At 46.6% G+C, this 19806-nt stretch overlaps 1 protein-coding gene across 1 annotated transcript in view; it reads left to right on the top strand.

Annotated features, from left to right (window-relative positions):
• Nucleotides 1–19806, top strand: part of LOC309548248 (dead end protein homolog 1-like) — a gene marked incomplete at its 5' end in the record, with an annotated part of 68185 nt that overhangs the window by 44531 nt on the left and 3848 nt on the right. The window contains 2 exons of the mRNA XM_082248198.1: nucleotides 471–932; nucleotides 8810–9202. Coding sequence (XP_082104324.1) covers nucleotides 471–932; nucleotides 8810–9202 — 855 coding nt within the window. The remainder of the gene's footprint in view (nucleotides 1–470; nucleotides 933–8809; nucleotides 9203–19806) is intronic.

Genomic DNA, 19806 nt, shown 5'->3' with positions numbered 1-19806 from the left:
CAGAACAGTGATGTGCCTTGTTTACATATGCAGATTGCCGTTCTACCTCTGTACTAAAGCATCGGTGGGTGCCCGCGGACATCGAGTCTTCTGTACCTGTCAATCAGCACCCGCTGTGTATAATCACAGGAGGAGTAGGCCGCCAGCGGCGCGCGCTTCCCAGACCCAGGAGTGCAGGATCATGTAAGTGATCCTGAGCAGCAGAGCTGCCTTGTCGCTGTATATGTAAGTTATACAGTTGCCAAGCAGTTAAATCCTGCCTGTACGTCTGACCAACTTCTAAATCAGGTAGTCCCTCAACTCATTTGTACTGTATGTGTAATTCCAACAAATCACGTTTAATTATGAATCTGACTTTTTGTGGTCAGCGTAACAATATCCCAATAATCAGAAATAGGGAAAGGGTGAGCTTACATTTTATTTGCAGCCCTCTAAGTTTGTTTTTGTACTTTTTGTTTTTTTTCTGGTAGGTTTTGCTGTGGAAGCTCCTCCATTTGGCACAGAAGTATTCATTGGTAGCATCCCACAAGAGATGTATGAAGATAAGCTGATTCCTCTCTTTGAAACGATTGGGAAACTTTTCGAGTTCCGGTTAATGATGACATTCAGTGGCCTGAACCGCGGTTTTGCTTATGCCCGCTATTTGACCAAACGGCAAGCAGGACTGGCCATTTTCAGACTAAACGGCTACGAAATTCAGAGCGGCTACAAGATTACGGTGTGCAAGAGCACAGAAAAGTGTGAGCTGATCCTTGATGGCCTTCCTTGTATTTTGGATCAAAGCACATTATCCAGTGCCCTGTGTGAAATGACCGCTGGCATAGAAACAGTTTCCCTCTTTGCCAGCCCTTTCGCCGACATGAAAAATATCGCCATTGTAAAATACAACTCCCACAAAGAAGCCGCCTTGGCAAAGAAAAGTCTGTGTGAAGGTTTGTGATGATTCCTAAACTTCGTAAAGCCTAATTCTAGCCATTTTTAAATTAGTTTTGAATAGAGTGAAGAAAAGTTAAAATTTATGTCAGGGTTTTATTTTTTTCCGTGACCCCATTGAGGATATTTTGACAACCAATGTGTACTGCCTCCAAAGGGAGATTAGAGAATTGAGTATCTGAGGCAGCACCTTTATCAGAAATACCCAATGTTTTTCCTTTACCATAAGTTATTTTATTCTTTATTTTTTTTTATTGTCCATTGAGGGGTTCACTGTTGGGTTAAACTTTCACCCACTGGAGGACTGGACACTGACAAACAAAAATTTAGGGCTAGCCCAGGATAACCCCTTCTGCTCCCAGCATGCCCACATTTTTTTATTGGTGTCCATGATGACAGATGTCTTTGCTGCTGAGAAGCCTAATCTTTTTGATAGTTACCTTTTTCTCTTTGATTTTCTGCAATTAGGATTTCTATTGCGCTGCTGAGCTGGTCTATACATGCAGCTATTCATATTAGCCTTTCCTCAGCCTCACTTTCGAGTGCCGTACCTGGACCCTAATGGACAGGACGCTATAGGGTTAGCCTGGAATGTGACCTCTGTACACTGGGCTATGCATTGCGGCCCTTTCCAGAACAGAGCGTACTGGTAAAGAAGAAATCCAGGTATGAGTTTTTTATACATAGTTACATTGGTCCAGCTTGGGTGCCAGATATAATCCTCCTGGATTCCAGGTACGATAAACTGGACACGTTTGTTTCTAGGTACAGAATTCCCCTAGCTGACGTGGTGGGTACTTTGGTGGCTTCATAGGATCAGTACACCCTGATCTTTGCCCTTCCATCTCTGAAATCCCTTCCTTTGTCTGTTTTTAACCACCTAATGACCGCCTGCTAGCATTCTGTTGCGCATGGGCAGCCACTGTAGGCAAAGCGACACACTGTTACGTCGCTGCCTACCTCTGGGTTTAGGGCATGCGCGCCCCCGTCGGACTCCTGTTGTGTTTGTATAGCTGCCTGTCACTTTAAAAGTACATTAAAGTGAATGTGTTGGCATCTGCGTATGCTTTCTTTGGCTGCAAGGTTTTGCAGGCTGCTGTTTAAGAGGACCTGATCCTCTTTGAGGGTGTATTGTTTTTTTCAGGTGGGCTCCAGTTGTTTCTGGTTGAGCCCCTGTTGTCTGGTTGGCTAATGTTTAGCCTTGGGAATTTCTTTCTATTTCCCACCCCTCATGTTTAACACTGCTTTGGGATGTTCCAATGGTTAAGAAAACCAGAAGCTGTGTCGCTCAATGAAGGAAAGAGAAAATGGGATTTTTGACTTGCCGTAAAATCCATTTCTCTAATGTTCATTGACGGACACAACACCCACCCCTCTGTGGAGTTATAATTCTCCTGACACTGTTTGTAACAAAACTGAGTGGCTATAGCAGAGAAAGGGAGTATACTCCCTGGGACTGCCTATGGGTGTTGCCAGAATTTTTTTCTGCTTAGTGTCCTACTCCTGCAGGGGGCAGTATAACCCAATGGTTAAGAATAAGAATACCAGAAGCTGTATCCGTCAATGAGCATCAGAGAAATGGATTTTACGGTAATTCAAAAATCCCATTATTTACAAAATTGTGAGGGGTGTACTAGTTATCACCTTTAGGGCTCTTTCACGCGGTCCGCCTCCATAGGCGGATCCGTGCTGCTCAGCGGGGATCGATCTGCGATCCCCGCTGAGCCGGCGGATGACAGCTCCGTCTCCGCTTGCAGTGCGGAGAGGGAGGTGTCACAGCCCCCGCTGCTCTCTATGGGGAATCGGATGGAAAATAGGGTTCAGGACGGATGGAAAATAGGGTTTCCATCCGTCCGGATTTCACGGACAGGATTGGATGCGGATGGCAGCGGGTGTCAGTGGACATGTCACCGCTGACATCCGCTGCTCCATAGGGCTGAATGGGGCATCTGATCAGATCCGCCTAAAAAACTGACAGGCGGATCAGATCGGACCGCCCGTGTGAAAGAGCCCTTACCCTGTGCAATGTATCTAATATTACTTAATTCATGTGCAAAAAACACAACATAATAAATTGCGTTTTAAAAGCAAAAAAATTAAAAAAAAAACAACAAAGTGCATATATAAAAACTATTTCATGCCAAAAAATATCAAGTCCCGCAAGCCCCACTTTTTTTTTCATTATAAGAATTTTTGATGTTATATAAAACACCATAGCAGCTGTTCCCTTATCCTTTTTTTTTTTTTTAACTTTTTAATTTTAATTTATGCATATTTTGACGGGGCTGTTGACACCCAGTATAGTGCAGTAGCGCAGGTTTTCCTCTCTTTTAACATAATGTTAGCCCCGTGTATGACAGTGTGGCGTACAGCCCTATACATAAATGGTCAGGTCTGAGAAAGAAGGCGTCTCTCTCTTCCCCCCCTCCCCCGAAACGTGCCACCGCCTGCCCCTATGTGTAGCCTTCTCCACAAGGACAATATATGACCGCAGATGTTGAATCTGACAGTTACCCTGAGCAGGCTTGTCACAGAGTCATAACAGAAATAACCTGGCTCCTAACTTTTTTAGCTGGCTTCTAGATTCAAAGCAAATTTGTCAAGCCCTGTCTTTAGATATATTTTTAAGGTAACGGAACAATCATAAGCAATACCATTGATAGCATTTCCTGTAACTGAAAACATCATTACTATATCCTGCATCATGCAGAAACTCTAGTGCATGATCCTATTAAACTAGACGGTGAGTGAACTCTAAACCGCTTAGAACATTGGTCATTCTGAACTGGACAGATTTGTGTTATAAGGTTTTGAAATGCAACAACAATGAAAATTGGACATTCACCACTCCAAAGTCATTTTGCCCTGGTATTCTATAATTGCCTAATTGCATTTAAGGGAATGTGGCATTTTCATAATAAGTTGGTTTTATCCACATTTTTCTAATCTTAAAAACCAATATGAATTAAATATATAAATGCAAAAAAAAAAAACGTTTGTAATATGTAAACATTAACCACTTAAGCCCCGGAAGATTCGGCACTGCGTGACTTTAACGGACAATTGCGCGGACTTGCAACGCTGTACCTAAACGAATTTGACGTCCTTTTTTTCCCACAAACAGAGCTTTCTTTTGGTGGTATTTGATCACCTGTGCGATTTTTTGATCACGCGCTATAAACAAAAAAAGAGCGTAAATTTTACAAAAATAGAAATATTTTTTTACATTTTTTTATATGAAATTCCCCCCCAAAAAAATGTAAAAATCAAAATTTTTTAACATTTTCAGCCAATTTGTTTTATGCTACATATGTTTGGTAAAAAAAAATCACAGAAAGCGTATTTTGATTGGTTTGCGCAAAAGTTATCGCGTTTACTAAAAAAGGGAAAGATTTTTGTAATTTTTGCTGTTTTTTTTTAACGCATAATGGCGGCAATCTGCGATTTTTTTTTTTTTGGTACTGCGACATTGCGGCGGACAGATCGGGCCCTTGACTGACATTTTTGACACTTTTGGGGTTACCAGTGACATTTCTACAGTAATCAGTACTATACATATGCACTGTTACTGTAAAATTACACTGGCAGTGAAGGGGTTAACTTTATTTGAGAGGGAGGGGCAGTGTGTGTCCCTAGGGGCGTGATTCTAACTGTGATTGGCTGTGGCTTGAGCTGTAGGAACAATGATCAACGGTCCTACATAGTAGAACCGTATGATCATGGTTTCTACACAGGGGAGAATGACAGGCGGCTTGTTTACACTAGCCGCCCGCCTTTCTCCCGCGGGGGGGGGGGGGGGGGTCCGTGACCGCGCGCGCTCGCTCCCCAGAGCCTCACAGGCTAGTGACGTATATGTACGTTACTTTGCCTGTGAGGGGCTGACCGCCGCAGTATATCTACTTGCGGCGGTCGGCAAGTGGTTAAAGTGATTGTAGATTTTTTCTTAAAACAACAAACATGTCATACTTATCCGCTCTCTGCAATTGTTTTACAAAGGGCGGTCCCAAACCTCATCTTCTCTGAGGCAGCTATCAATCAGGCAGCTGGGCAGATCCCAACATAGTCAGGATCCTTCAAGAGCCTGGAGTGGCTCTGTAACATTCGCTGATAGCAGGGAATAGCGCACTATTAGCTGATTGTGGGTCATAGGAGAAGAAAAGTGCACTTCTGTGATCCACAGGGCAAATTTGGCCAAAAAAAAAGCTTTGTTCATACCTTTCATTTAATCAGCTCCCTTATCTTAAAGTGGTTTTTACCCTAAAAAAAAAAATAGAGATCCTGTTTCCTTATAGCAGGTTAAACAGCACAGTGCATGTGCTGTCTAATCTGCCCCTCTGGAAACTATAACAAACCTGGCTGATTCTGCCAGTTTCTACCCTCCCCCTGTAAACTGACCACGGTTTATCGTGGCTGCTGAGCCCTGATACCGTGGTCAGTTTATGTGCCCTCGTCATCCGCAGCTCTCTTCTCTGCTCTCCCCTCCCCTCCCTGGCTGTCAGCTCGGGAGTCTGTGTCTCTGTCTCCCCCCCCCAACCCTCTCCTGCTAATAAAAAACTAAAATGTCACTGCCAGCCCCTCTCTTATTAGCTCCTATCCTGCACTGTATAAGTGTTTGTTAGAAACAAAGCCTCTAAATACCCTTTTGTGCTCTATCTTCAGGCTGGTCACGTGACTTCCGGCTGCTCTGCTATTACGATCCAGGGCTACAGGGCTCTTTCTGCTGTAGCCCTAGATTGTATTAGCATAACGGTTGGGAGTCACATGACAGGCCTGACAAAACAGCACAAAAAGGTATTTAGAGGCTTTGTTTCTAAAAAAACACTTATACAGTGCAGGATGGGAGCTTGAAAGAGAGGGACTTGCAGCAAAGCAATCCAAAAAAACCCCAAGTCCAAGAGAGGACAGAAAATGTGGGACTTTATCGGCATATGTGGGTTGAAAGGATGCAAGCAAGTAAACCACTATGTAAAAAACATGAATAGCTTTATTACAAATTTAAAAAGACAAAATTAGTGACATGACAATAAACAGACATATATATAAAATACATGGATCCGTGGTGGCCATTAGCTAATGATGGATATAATATACCAAAACACCGGATCCATATACATGTGCAGTCTGACGGTCCCTGGTAAGCCAACACGTTTCGCAATTATAGCTTCACCGGGGCACCATAAAGACCGAAAAAGTACTGCACTACAAAAGCATGAAAAAACATATGTTATAATCACAGAGTATATACATTCACGGTATAGCCGCAATATGTAGCTTCAAAATAATGGTGACCTGAAGATCCCACAAAGGAGAATATAGAGCAGGTAAGGGGAACTGTGCTCCTGGGCAGGCGTCGGGACCCCTATATGTGGACAGAATATCAACGGTGGGGAATAAAAAATTGCTTCCAAACAATGTTAAGGAAGGGGCGCAACAAACCCCCCCCCCCCCCAACACAGAAAAAAACAGAAAGAAATATAATAACTGGAACTGGTAAGGTTATGGAATGGTCCCGTCACTGGCTGTGTTGTATAAATCCTTATTATCCAAAAATGGGGGGGGGGGTGTGGAAAGACCAGAGATTCTGTATATAAAAAGGACAAATATGTGTAAAAGCATATAGTTAGCCCCTTGATCATTCTATCTGCAGCAAGGGGTATATATACATCCAAAGTCAAGGTAACAACATACCTCACATCCCCATATCTATGAGGCTAGGGAGAAAGGAATGCCAAGTGCGGAATAGGGGGAAGACAATACGGGTAACGGTCCAGCAAGACTCATGAGAGCCAGGCTCGATGGTATAGAATAATACCCCACCTATATGTATGTCCAAGAGAGCAATAAGTTCATCAGTACAAAGAAATATCTCAAAAATTGGCCAGATCATAGCGGGTCTTCAAAGGAAACCATCCATACCTTGTCTCACAACTTGTCCAGGGCGTCCTACTCTGCTCTTTCCGGTTATATGACCGGCTTATAAAGGGGTGCCACCTCTGCCTAATTAGGCTAATCACCCGCAGCCGCGGCGCGGGACAAGCTGTCCGTAGCCGCGAGTCACGGAGACACCCGTATGTCACATCCGCCCAAAGGCAGAAGTGACGTCGGCAGAGTGGCGGAAGTTCATGAGGAGCTGTAACCAGGGAAAAGCTTCTCCGGATTCACAGTTCCTGCACCGCCCACTCGTGGCGGAACGAGGAACAAACCACTTGCAGCAAAGCATTATTATTTAGGGTTGCAAACCCTTTAAATTGTAACTGTGGCCAGGCTATGGATATTTGCACATTCTTAAAGCTGAACTCCAGCTCCAATCTTTTCCTCAATAGCCACAAAGGATAAAAAGTGGTTGTACACCTCTGAAATGATAAATGAACAAAGCATATCCTTCTATACTTGCCTCTATCCAAAGCACCTAGTGTGATTTTGTTTCCTCTCTCATTCCTCTACTATCTGCATGAGTTGGTTCTGAGAGTCTATGGACACCACAGAAGAATCCCAGGAGATGCCCCCCCCCTCCAGCACACAACAGGTGATTGACATCCTCTGCTGTACATGTTTCCCTATGAGACTGTGTAGAGGGGGAAAGTCCATTCTCTCCACTCAGGTTTCAGATTACACTCAGCTCCTTGCTTTGTGCTGTGCAGTGTTTGACTTCTGATCCTTCCTTCCTTCTGGAGCTCAGAAAACAGACTTTAATCTGTGTATTTTGAGCAGCTGTACAAAAGAGAGGGCCACAGACAAACAGGTACAACTTATGTAGGAGGATTTGTTTAATTCCTGAGGCTAGCCACTTCAGTGGGTATATGTAAGGGTTTACAACCACTTGAAGTCATTTTTCTCAGCAGCTTAGCTCCACCTGCTCCCTCCTGCTAGCAGTGACTCAGCAGTTCAACTCTGCCCTGCCAGCAGAGACTCAGAAGCCCTTCAGTCCTCTAATCTGTAGTGAAAACTCAGAACAAGAGTTCTGGCAGGAGGGAGCATGGTGACCTGGAAGCTGAGAGAACAAATTCTGCTGTAATTGCTCCTGCAGCTACAGAGGTCAGTGACAGTCTTTTTTAAAGTGCATTTGCTGCATGTTAATATTATGTAAATGTCCGTAGCCTGGCCACAGGTCTACTTAAAGCCCAACTACATCTTAAACTGATTGTAAACTAATTTTTTAAAATAACAAACAGGGTAATTTTTAACTGCTCTGTGCAATGTAATTGCACAGGGCAGCCCGGAATCTCATCTTCACTGGTCCCCCACTGGTGCTCCTGGCTCCTCCTCTCCTTGTTGTGCCACTATAGGGAGTCACTTCCTATAATGGCACACAAATCTCGAGCCACGCTCTATGTGTCTATGGCCCAGCCCCTCATTAGGATTAAAAAAAAAAGTTTAGGCTTTAGCCCATAAACACTTTAACCCATAACCACCTTTTTCCTACTAACCCAAAAACCTATACTGAATCATGAAGCTCAGTGACAAATTGTTCTAGCACCAAAATAGCTGTGGGTAAAGCTCATGATCCATCACACAGAATGTAGGTCAAGTCTTAGGACATTTAATTGGGTAAAAGAAGGCAGATCTGTGCGTTCCCCTGCCTGGTGAGATGTGCAAGGATGTCAGACTAAACACATGAACACTCATTGTTATTTTTTAATGGGGGTATTGGGTGCATGCATCTTTCCTGCAATATGCACGTAGTATCCAAAACAAATTCCATATTAGGACCTCATTGCTAACTGTGTGGTCGACAATATGAGGGGTTCGTGCAGTTGCTAGGGATTTTCCCTCACTTTTTGTAACCTGGGATATTCTGTTTTTGCCATGTTGACTTTAGGACACTAATATGATTATTATTCATTGTTTGTTGATGGATCTTCTCTTTTTTTCACAGGCTCCCAGCTGCTGTATGGTTGCCCCTTCAGTGTAGACTGGCTAAAGCCCCAGATGAAGCAAAAAATGCATTCTGGCGCTCTGCTGCAGCCCCATGTGTACCGTCCTGAAAGGTGGAGCAACAGTGTCAGGCAGGATAAAGCGTTTGCAGGCAGCTGTGTCCAGGCTCTGCACATTATCTGCGAGCAAATGAAGCTTGGCCAGCCATCTTACCAGATACAGTTTTTGGGTCTGGGCTCCTGTGGATGGATAAGGTTCAGCTATGTGGTTGCAATGCCAAACCATTCTATTCCATTTGCTGGATACGACTGGCTGGTTGGCGAGTACCTTACACCTGAGGAGCAGTACCAAAAGGCAAAGGAGATAGTGGCCCTACAAATACTAAAGAAGTTAGGTGAGTGTGAGAGTGTCCTATTGATTGCTTCATGTCCAGCAGGTTTACTACATTCGTGACCAGGAAGGTGTTTAGAGACGTGCCATTTTGATGGTTAAGACAGCTATAATTGTGTAGCTGATGAGGGCATCTGCCTGTTGACTGTAGTGATAGGACCTATCATTGCTGCTTGTGGGCCCCAGAATTGAAGCAGAGCACAAGTGTGTTCTTTTTATATGGAAGCCTCATTCATATGCTGTCTAATTCCTGTAAATATTAGGTATTTGTCTTCTTCTTTTTTGATCCAACCCAAAAGTTGTACATCTCAGGACTAGATGCAGTTTAAAATCTATTAAATCGGAACTTTACTCTCTCAATCAACACTGGCTTTTTAATTTTTTGTGCTGCTAGCATTAGTACATGAATAAGGAAGTACCGTATTTATCTGCGTATAACACGCACTTTTTCCTCCTAAAAATGGAGGAAAAAGTAGCAGTGCGTGTTATACGCCAATATAAAAAACAAACTGTCTAGAAAGCAGAGCCGAGAGGTAGAAGGAGGCGGGCGGTGCTGAGGAGAAGGAAGGACGCGCTGTCATCGGAAGTCCCGCCTCCTATGCCGACGTCAATCATAGGCGCCGGGACTTCCGATGACAGCGCGTCCTTCCTTCTCCTCGGTGCCGCCCGCCCCCTTCTACCTCTCGGCTCTGCTTTCTGGACAGTTTTAAAAGTGATTTGTATAGAGGCGCTGGCAAGGCTGCAATTATGGGCGCTGGCGAGGCTGCAATTATGGGCGCTGGCGAGGCTGCAATTATGGGCGCTGGCAAGGCTGCAATTATGGGCACTGGCGCTGGCAAGGCTGCATGCATGGGCACTGCGCTGGCGAGGCTGCAATTATGGGCACTGGTGCTGGCGAGGCTGCATGTATGGGCACTGGCGAGGCTGCATTTAAGGACACTGCGCTGATGAGGCTGCATTCGTGGGCACTGGTAAGACTACATTTAATTAAAAAAAAATGTTCTGAGTTCAAAGCTGTTTATTTTAAATTTCAGCTTTTTTCCTGAAATTTCTGCCCTAAAATTAAGATGCGTGTTATACGCCGGCGCATGTTATACGCCGATAAATACGGTATATCAAATTTGCTTGTATGTTACTCTCTGGTTTCCAGGCCTAGGCAAATTATGTCATACAACAAGAAGGTATAAAGACAAAGAGGCGCCAAGCCGCCAATAGTGTAGCACAGTTTATTAGGTGATAAACATTAAAAACATCAGTATTGCATTCACAAGACATCCAAAATGACAGGCACGTAACCTCTCAGATGAGTCCATTTGAGGGGTTCTGGTCTGTGTTGTAGTATGAGGCCGGATCTGCCGCGGGAGGAGATGCAGGAACCGGGAAGACACCTCAGAACCGCTGCGGTGACACAGAGCTGTCAGACCTAGAGAAAGGGAGGAGGGGCTTTCTCTGTTAAGCACACCCTTTCCTGTTTATGTGCCTGAGCTAAGGGCAGGTGGATTCCAGGACATAAATGCTACATGAATAATTTGCCCTTATTCAAGATGGCTACATCCATAAATGCTAAGAGGGTGTTTTTTAAAGTGATTTCTCATCAAAATAAAGCACGGATACATGATTGGATGGGGGAATTTGCTTTAAATAATAAAATGAATTAACCACTTGCTGACCGCCCGCCGCAGATATACTGCGACAGGCTGGCTCGGCTGCGCTTGGCGGGAGCACTCCTGGGGATGCGTGCGCCCACCCCCATTAGGCAGCGGGGAAGCCGATGCACGGGGCCCACACCCGCGATCACTCCCCGTGGAGAGAGAACGACGGTCTGCTGTTGTAAACACAGCAGACCGTCGTTCTCTCTGGAATGAACACAGATTGCCTGTGTTCCTCCTACTGTATTTAGGATCACAGGTCCCTGTGTTGATTCCACAAGTCCCTCCCCCATAAAGGTAGAAAACACTCCCCTATGCTCACACTTAACCCTTTGATCACCCCTGAGTTAACCCCTTCCCTGCCAGTGTCATTATTACAGTAACAGTGAATATTTTTAGCACCGATTACTGTAGTTATGTCACTGGTCATCCGCATAAAAGGCAAAGCAGTACCCACATCAGAGAAAGGAACCTTACACACACAGTAAGAGAAGCGGCTGGGCAATAGAAAAAGCTCAACAGGAGCAACAACCCAGGAAAGCAAATAACCCAGGGGATAAACAACCCCAACAGCCAGGGACCCACAAAAAAACAGGGGTCCCCTATGGCACTGCCGCACAGAGAACTTTGCAGCCAAAGGAGGCATCAACTGATGCCAGAACATCAACCTTATAGAATTTGGAAAAGGTGTGCACCGACGACCAAGTCGCAGCCTTGCACACCTGGGCCACCGAAGCTTGATGCCGGTAGGCCCAGGACGTACTCATCCATCTGGTAGAGTGCGCCTTAACAGGGAAGGGTGGAACCCGTTCCTTCAAAGCATAGGCCTGGACAATCGTCTGTCTGATCCATTTGGCAATGGTCGCTGCAGACGCAGCCATGCCCTTCCAAGGTCCCTCAGGAAGGACAAAGAGGGAATCCGATTTCCGAAAGGATTCAGTGGACGACAGGTAAACCTTGATCGCCGGAGAATATCCAAGGAATGCAAGGCAACCTCCTTAAGATGCTTAGGCTTCGCACAGAGCGAAGGCAAAACAATGTCCTCATTAAGGTGAAAGTCAGACACCACCTTAGGGAGAAATGACGGGTTAGGTCGCAAGACCACCTTATCTTTATGAACCACCAGGTAAGGAGAGCGGCAAGACAACGTCGCCAACTCCGACACCCTGCGAGCCGAAGTGATCGCCACTAAAAAGGCAACCTTCTTAGACAGCAGGGGCAACGATATCTCCCGGATGTTTTCAAAGGGAGAACGCTGTAACACGGACAGAACCAAGTTCAAATCCCATGGAGGTAAAGGCTCCCTCCGGGGAGGGGCCAAATGTCACACACCTTGAACGAAGGTGCGAATTAAGGAATGAGACGCCACAGGGCCTTGAAAAAGAACAGCCAGTGCAGATACCTGGCCCTTTAACGTGGCCAGCGCCAGACGCTGGTCCACACCAGACTGGAGGAAAGCCAACACTCTCGTCACCGAGTATGAGGGAAGAGAAAACCCCCTGGACTCACACCAGGCAAAATAAGCTTTCCAGGTACGGTAATAAATTTTACCAGACGAGGCTTTCCTAGCCTTGATTAAGGTAGGAATGACCTCTGGGGAGAGACCCCTGTCTCTCAGGACCTGGCTTTCAACAGCCAGGCCGTTAAAGCCAGCGACTGTAAAGCAGGATGGAAGATCGGTCCCTGAGACAGCAGATCCTCTCGCAATGGCAGCCGCCAAGGAGGCGCGACTGCTAGGTGAACGATGTCCGCGTACCAGGACCGACGTGGCCAGTCCGGTGCCACCAGAATCACCAAGTTCGGTTCCGAAGGACAACCTGCGAAGGAACCTGGATAACAACTGAATCGGAGGAAAGGCATACATCAGACGATACTGATGCCAAGGGGCCCCCAGCGAATCCGAGGCGACCGCCAGAAGATCGCGCGTTCTTGCCACGAACCTTACCACCTTGTGGTTTAGCCGAGACGCGAACAGATCCACGTCCGGGGAACCCCACTTCACACACAGCATTTTGAAGACCTACGGGTGTAGGGACCATTCCCCCTGATCCAGGGTCTGGCTGCTCAGATAATCTGCCTGCCAATTCTCCACACCCGGAATGTGAACTGCCGAAATTGCCGGGACATGAACCTCGGCCCAAGACAGAATGTCGGTCACCTCCCGGGCCGCCCGGGCACTCCTGGTGCCCCCTTGGTGGTTGATGTAAGCGACCGCGGTAGCATTGTCCGTCTGTACCTGTACAGGACGGCCCCGAAGTCGATCCGACCACTGGAAGAGACACAGTTTGATCGCTCTTAATTCCAAGATGTTGATTTAAAGGGAGGATTCCTCCTCCGACCAAGTGCCCTGGGCAGACAGGTTGCCCAGGACTCCACCCCAGCCTGACAGGCTGGCATTCGTGGTAATCACCGTCCACAGTAACGGACGGAAGGATTTTCCTTCCGACACAGCCGGGGACTGAAGCCACCACAGAAGATCCATTCAACGAGACACTCCGATCCAAGGACTGAGGTAGTCTGTCCCACCTGGCCAGGATCTCCGCTTGGAGAGACCGCGTGTGAAACTGAGCAAACGGTATCGCCTTGAATGCTGACACCATCAACCCCAGGCACCGCATGCAGGTCCTGAGTGACGAAGATTCCTTGTCCCTGAGAGACCTGATCTCGTTCTGAAGGGTCCGGAGCTTGTCCTCTGGCAGAAATACCTTCGCTTGAGCAGAGTCCAGAACCATCCCCAAATAGGGAAGACGAACCGAAGGAGACAAAGTCGACTTCTGAACGTTGATGGTCCAACCGAACTCCTGGAGCGTCTGTACCGTAGTCGACAGATCGCACAACAGGCTCTGACTGACACTCGATTGTAACAGGAGATCGTCCAGATATCCCAAGACCGCAATGCCCTGTGCCCTCAACAGGCCCAGAACAGGCGCCAGCACCTTGGTAAAGACCCTTGGAGCTGAAGCGAGACCGAAAGGTAACGCTACGAACTGATAGTGGTCCTCCGCTATGGCAAACCGGAGGTACCTCTGATGATCCTTGAAAATGGGGATGTGCAGGTACGCATCCTTTAGGTCGATAGAGGCCAGGAATTCCCCTGGACCCAGGGAGGCCACCCCCTAGCAGAGGGATTTAATACGGAACTTCCGAACGCGCACAAAGCGGTTCAGAGCCTTCAAGTCCAGGATCGGACGCACCTTGCCCTCCTTTCTGGGTACAGTGAACAGATTCGAGTAAAAAGCCCGAAACCTGTCCCGATGAGGCACCGGGACAATCACCCCCTGGGCAAGGAGGTCCTGCACCACTTGATGCAGGTCCTGTAGGCGCCCTGGGGTCAAATGAAGATTTGAGAGAAAGAATCTGTCCGCCGGCCGTGAAAGGAATTCGATCTTGTATCCTGATCGAATGATTTCCTGAACCCACCTGTCCGGAATTCGGAGCAGCCAAGGTTGGAGGAAACCGCGCAAACGTCCCCCCACCCCTGAAACGGGTGAGGGCGTCCCTTCAGGCAGAGGCGGATTGAGCCGCCGCACCGGCATGGCCGGACATTTGCTTGCCCGCCCAGGGCTTTTTCTGGCCACCGTGGCCCTTGAAAGGCTTGCCCTTGTTTTGTGGCTTGAAGGCACGAAAGGACCCCTGAATGGGTCTAAAGGCGGGACCCTGCTTGCCGCGAAAAGGCTTGTTCTTCGGATTTTGGGGCAGCAGTGTACTTTTGCCCCCAGTGACTCCTTTCACCAAAGTATCTAAAGCCTCACCAAAAAGACGAGACCCTGCATAGGGAAAGTCAGCCACCGTTTTCCGTGACGTCTGGTCAGCCAACCAGCTCTTCAGCCAGATCAGTCGACGGTTAAGTACCGCGACACTAGACAGGCGTGCAGCCAAAGGGGCCTCATTCAAGGCTGCATCGCACAAATACATGACCCCTTGATGAATTTGGTCCACCATGTCCAGCGTAGCCAAAATAGGTTTGAGCATGGAACTCGCCACCATATAGGCATGGCGGGCAAGAGACTCCAACCTCCTGTCCATAGGATCCCGGAAAACCGGGGTATCCTCAGTGGGAACCAAAGTAGCCTTGTTCAACACGGCCACAGTGTGATCCACCTGGGGGGCCACACACCAGCGCAAATCCGTAGAAGGCGCAAAGGGGTAGAGCAGGTGAAACCATTTAGGCACCGTGAAAGGGCGTTTCAAACTGCGCCATTGTTCATTCACTGTGTGATGAAACTCAGCGGGGCAGGGGAAAACCTGCGCCGACTTGCGGGTCCTATGTGTACCAAATGAGGACACAATGCCCGGAGGATTGGGCTCATCCTCCAAATGTAGTGTTTATTTAACAGAAGAAATCAACGCATCCATAGCTGCGACCCCGGGGGAGAATCATCTATCCCCTCCACCTCCGCCTCCCCCTCTGACCCCAGCGGGTCCAGGGACGAGCGAGACCCTGAAAAGGGCACGCCAGCCACAGCAGCCACATCACCATCTGAATCAGAGGAGAAAGATATTCTAGGCCTTTTTCTAGCAGCTCGTTCAGCCATCAGCACCTCAATTTTGGACACTAAAGCCATTGGTGATGACTATATGAGGGGCGGCGACTGTCGGAGGACTCAGAGAAAGGAATTTTTACGGTAAGATTTTACAAAAATTCAGTTTTTAGCACTGATTACTGTAGTAATGTCACTGGTCCCCCCAAAAGTGTCAAAAATATCAGTTAGGGGGTCTAATCTTTCTGCCGCAATGTCGCAGTCCTGCTAAGAATCGCAGATCACCGCCATTACTAGAAAGAAAAAATGAATAAATATGACATAAATCTTTCTCCTAGTTTGTAGATGCGATAACGTTTGCGCAAACCAATCAAAATACGCTTATTGGGATTTTTTTTAACCAAAAATAAGTAGCAGAATACAAATCGGCCTAAAAGGATGAAAAAATGTCATTTTTATTTTTTGGGGGGAAATGTTATATAGCAGAAAGTGAAAAATATAGTTTTTTTGTTTATAGCGCAAAAAAAAAAAAAATTGCACAAGTGATCAAAATCCACAAAAAAAAGCTCTATTTGTGGGAAAAAAAGGACATCAATTTTTTTTAGGTACAGCTTCGCACAACGGTGCAATTGTCCGTTAAAGTAGCGCAGTGCCGAATCAAAAAAAAAAAAAAAAAATGGCCTGGTCATTAAGGGGGCAAATCCGTCCAGTCCAGAAGTGGTTAAATAGCATTTTTGGTTTTTGGTACTCGATGAACCCCCTCATGCTGCATAATACTAATACCATTCGGTTGCCGAAATTTTGGTGCGCCACTATATCAAAAACTTACCATAATTTTCCTTTCCTGACGCCAAACCATGGCAGCATAGTAGCATACTAGTTATAGAGCTCCGCCTCTTGACCACTCCCTCCGAACCAGTGAAAAGCATAAAAAAAGGACTAGTTAGCTGCCCCTCCATTTTTTGTAACAAGCCACCGAAACATACAAGGTGGGCCCGTATGCTGCCATGGTTTGGTGTCAGGAAAGGAAAATTACGGTAAGTACTTAATACAACTTTCCACTTCTCTTTCGTTCCTTGATGGACACAGCTCCTGATCTTCTTAACCATTGGGTTATACTGCCCCCTACAGGAGTAGGACACTAGGCAGGAAAAAAAGTCTGGCTACGCTTATGGGCAGTTCCTGGGGATATATAACAAACTAGAAATGAAGAGCCTATGCGCTACTAGTGAAGTAAATGAAAGTGAAAGATTAATCAAAATAAAATTCAAGGAAAAAAAGCTGCTAATTTGTAGTGTCCCCACATACCAGAATATCAATAATGCTAATAAATTGGCGTTAATTTCATATAAATAATCTCTTAAACAAAATTAATAAATATATAACAAATGTGATGTGCAAAATTCAAATGATGTAAGGCCAAAAAAGGCAAAAATATAAATCCAAATATAAAGTCCATATAAAGTGCAAGTGTAAATGATGCAAAACTGTGAGACAATAAATGTGTAAAGTTCATCAAAAGTCCATGTGCAAATGCAGAAAATTATCAGACAATGGTGATCCGGCAATGTGATAAAAAACTTAAATCCAAATGTGTCACCGATGTGAACATCCCCAAACCAAGGTATCCAACATTAAGTGGCTGCTCACCTCAAGAATGAATAAATCAAACGTTTGCTCAAAAATCACAAGCCTCTCCACATAACTCCAGTGATACCACTATAACAGCCAGCCAGAGGTAATTGATCGCTAGCCCAAAAAATTTAATGAAGGAAATCTTCCTTGGTGTTTCCTCCATATAGGGATAAAGTAGCAGAAAGGCTTCATGGTGCAGTATATCAAGTAAAATTTATTGGGGACAAATAGTAAAACTTACAGTAAAGTTGCAGTAGTATAGCAGCAAAAAATCTTCGGTTCCTGCAATAGCGGTGTAGTGGAATCCAAACTTTCAGTCACGGGCGTAAACCGAAAGTGACGTCACCAGGCTCCTCCCAAAGGGATTTATATTTTTGGCCTTACATCATTTGAATTTTGCACATCACATTTGTTCTATATTTATTATAATATTGATTAATTTTGTTTATGAAATTATTTATCTGAAATTAGCGCCGATTTATTCGCATTATTTATTTCCAGCGTTAATCTATGACGAAATGCGTAAGCCAGAGCCCTACGTCGGGTGACCACACGCTTAGTACACCGTGGTCTCTTCGGATTTGTTTACATGCTGGTTCTTTGCTGATTATATGTATCTTTTTGCAACGTACTACACCCTCATAATCTTTTTTGTCCTGAGGTGCTAATTCTTCACAAAGTATTGATAGCTGCCATATTTACCTTTCATGACCGCTCCATAATTTGAGGGTCAATTCTATCTGGTAAGCAGTCTGGATTATCCACGTGGTGATTGATGAATCATACTCCATCCTACTCACTGGTGTTGGATGAACTTTCCTTTCAACTTTATTATGAACTTTTACTGATTTTTATTACCATATTAACTATTGCGCTGCCATTTTTTGTAGCCTTGTGCTGCAATGCATGGTGGCCATGTTTGTGTAGTCCGGTGGCCATTATGTGGTGGTTTGCTGTAGAAAACAGCGGCGGCCATGTCTGTGGAGCGGTGATTTCGGCAGTGGGAGGCCCTTCTCATCACCTGGTGCTGACTCCTGGATCCTTTAATTTACTGATTACCGCTCCTGCATTGCAGATTCTCCTGGTGGCTGCAGTGTCTGGTTTCTGTGAGGTGGTGAGTCTGGTGGGGTCCTCTCCCCGTCTGCTGAGGATCGATTGGTGCTCTGTGACTGGTAACCGGGTGGTGCTTCCGGAGCGGTGAGGGTTTTTCCCTAGCAGTGTTTTACACTTTTTTGTGGGGACTCCCTGGTGACTTATGGAGTCTTTGGAGCACATCTCCCCACCTTATCCCCTCTCTGAGGCTGCGGGGCCCTTCGGGTCCCATCCATCCATCGATGCACTGACAGCAGTCCTGGAGTCCCTTGTGTCCCGGGTGGAGGTGGCTTTTGAGCGACGGGCTAGCAAAAGTGCCCCCGCCTTCCCCTGCCTCATCTGTCTCATTAGATTCTGAATCTGATTCAGGCGCCACGGACGTGGTTAATGCTGCTGGGGCTACAACCACGCACCTGGAATCCTCTGATAGTGAAGATGATTCCTCCATGTCTGTGACCGTGGTGGAAAGGCGCTGGTGGATGCACTGAGTGTACCTGTGAGGGAGACCCTAAAGATGGAGGACGCAGCTGAAGTTGCGACGGAGGCACAGGTTCCCTTTGGCACTCAGAGCCATCCAGAGCGGCAAAGGGGTTTCCTTTCCCTGCCTATTTTGACAGAATTGTAGTTAAAGAGTGGGGATGATCAAAGCATCCCCGTGGGGTTCCTAAGCGCTTTACTAGGCATTACCCCTATGAGAAGTCCCTTCTTAAGAAGTGGATTGTGCCATCAGTGATGGACCCTCCGGTTTCCAGATTAAACAGGGAAACCATAATTCTGGTTGAAGAGTCCCCGGGCCTTTAAGTATCCGGCTGACTGGAAGGCGGAGGCTGTGGCCTGCAATATTTACACTCTGGCTCATTCGGCAATGAGGCCGGTTTTTACCATTTCCCTAGTGTCGCAAACTCTGACCGTGTGGCCTAAGCTCTTACACTGTGACCTGGAAGGGGAACAGCCCCCCCCTTCCTTTGCCGAGCTGGCAGGCCAACTGGTTCAGGGGCTGCAGTTTATCTGTGATGCCTCTTTGGATGCGGCTCCCCTGATGGCTCACCTCTCTGTTTTGGCAGTGGTCCTTTGGCATGTCTTTTGGATCACGTGCTGGTCTGGGGATCAGACTTCAAAAAAGGCCTTGAGTGATCTTCCTTTCCAAGGAGATCGCCTGTTTGGATGACATCATTAAAGGTCTCACGGGGTGGAAGAGTACTTTGCTTCCGCAGGCTACTAAGGGCACGGAATCTCTTTGAAGATGTGAGCCTTCCTTCTAAGCTCATAGAAAGTTTTTTCGTCTATCAGGGGTGACTGACAAGGTCTCAAAGCCTTTCAGGGCCTCTTCAGGAGGATCCAAAAGAAGTTGGTCTGGCAAGCCAAGATCGGGCTTCTCCAGACCGGTGGACAAGACTCCTCCAGCATGAAGATGCGCCCTTACCCGTATCGGGGTGGTGGACGTCTTCTCTGGTTTCCCATCCGTGGACTTCCCTAGTGCAAAACAAGTGGGTCTATGAAGTAATTCGGTCCGGCTACAAGATCGCGTTTCGCTCTTGTCCCCCGGCAAGGTTTTTTCCTTCCAACTTGCACCTGTCCTCAGACCGCTTACAGGGCCTGTTTGGGGGCGGTACAAGACCTGTTCCTTCAAGGGGTGATTGTCCCGGTTCCGACTTCGAAATGTTTTCCGGAGCGGTGAGGGTTTTTCACAAACCTGTTCACAATCCCCAGGAAGGAAGGCAAAGTGCGTCCAGTCGTGGACCTCAGGGCGC

Source organism: Pelophylax lessonae, assembly GCF_965119305.1.
Source record: "Pelophylax lessonae genome assembly, chromosome: 2".
Classification (NCBI taxonomy): Eukaryota; Metazoa; Chordata; class Amphibia; order Anura; family Ranidae; genus Pelophylax; species Pelophylax lessonae.
The sequence above is the reverse complement of the archived record's forward strand: the minus strand, read 5'-3'. Positions and strand labels throughout refer to the sequence as shown.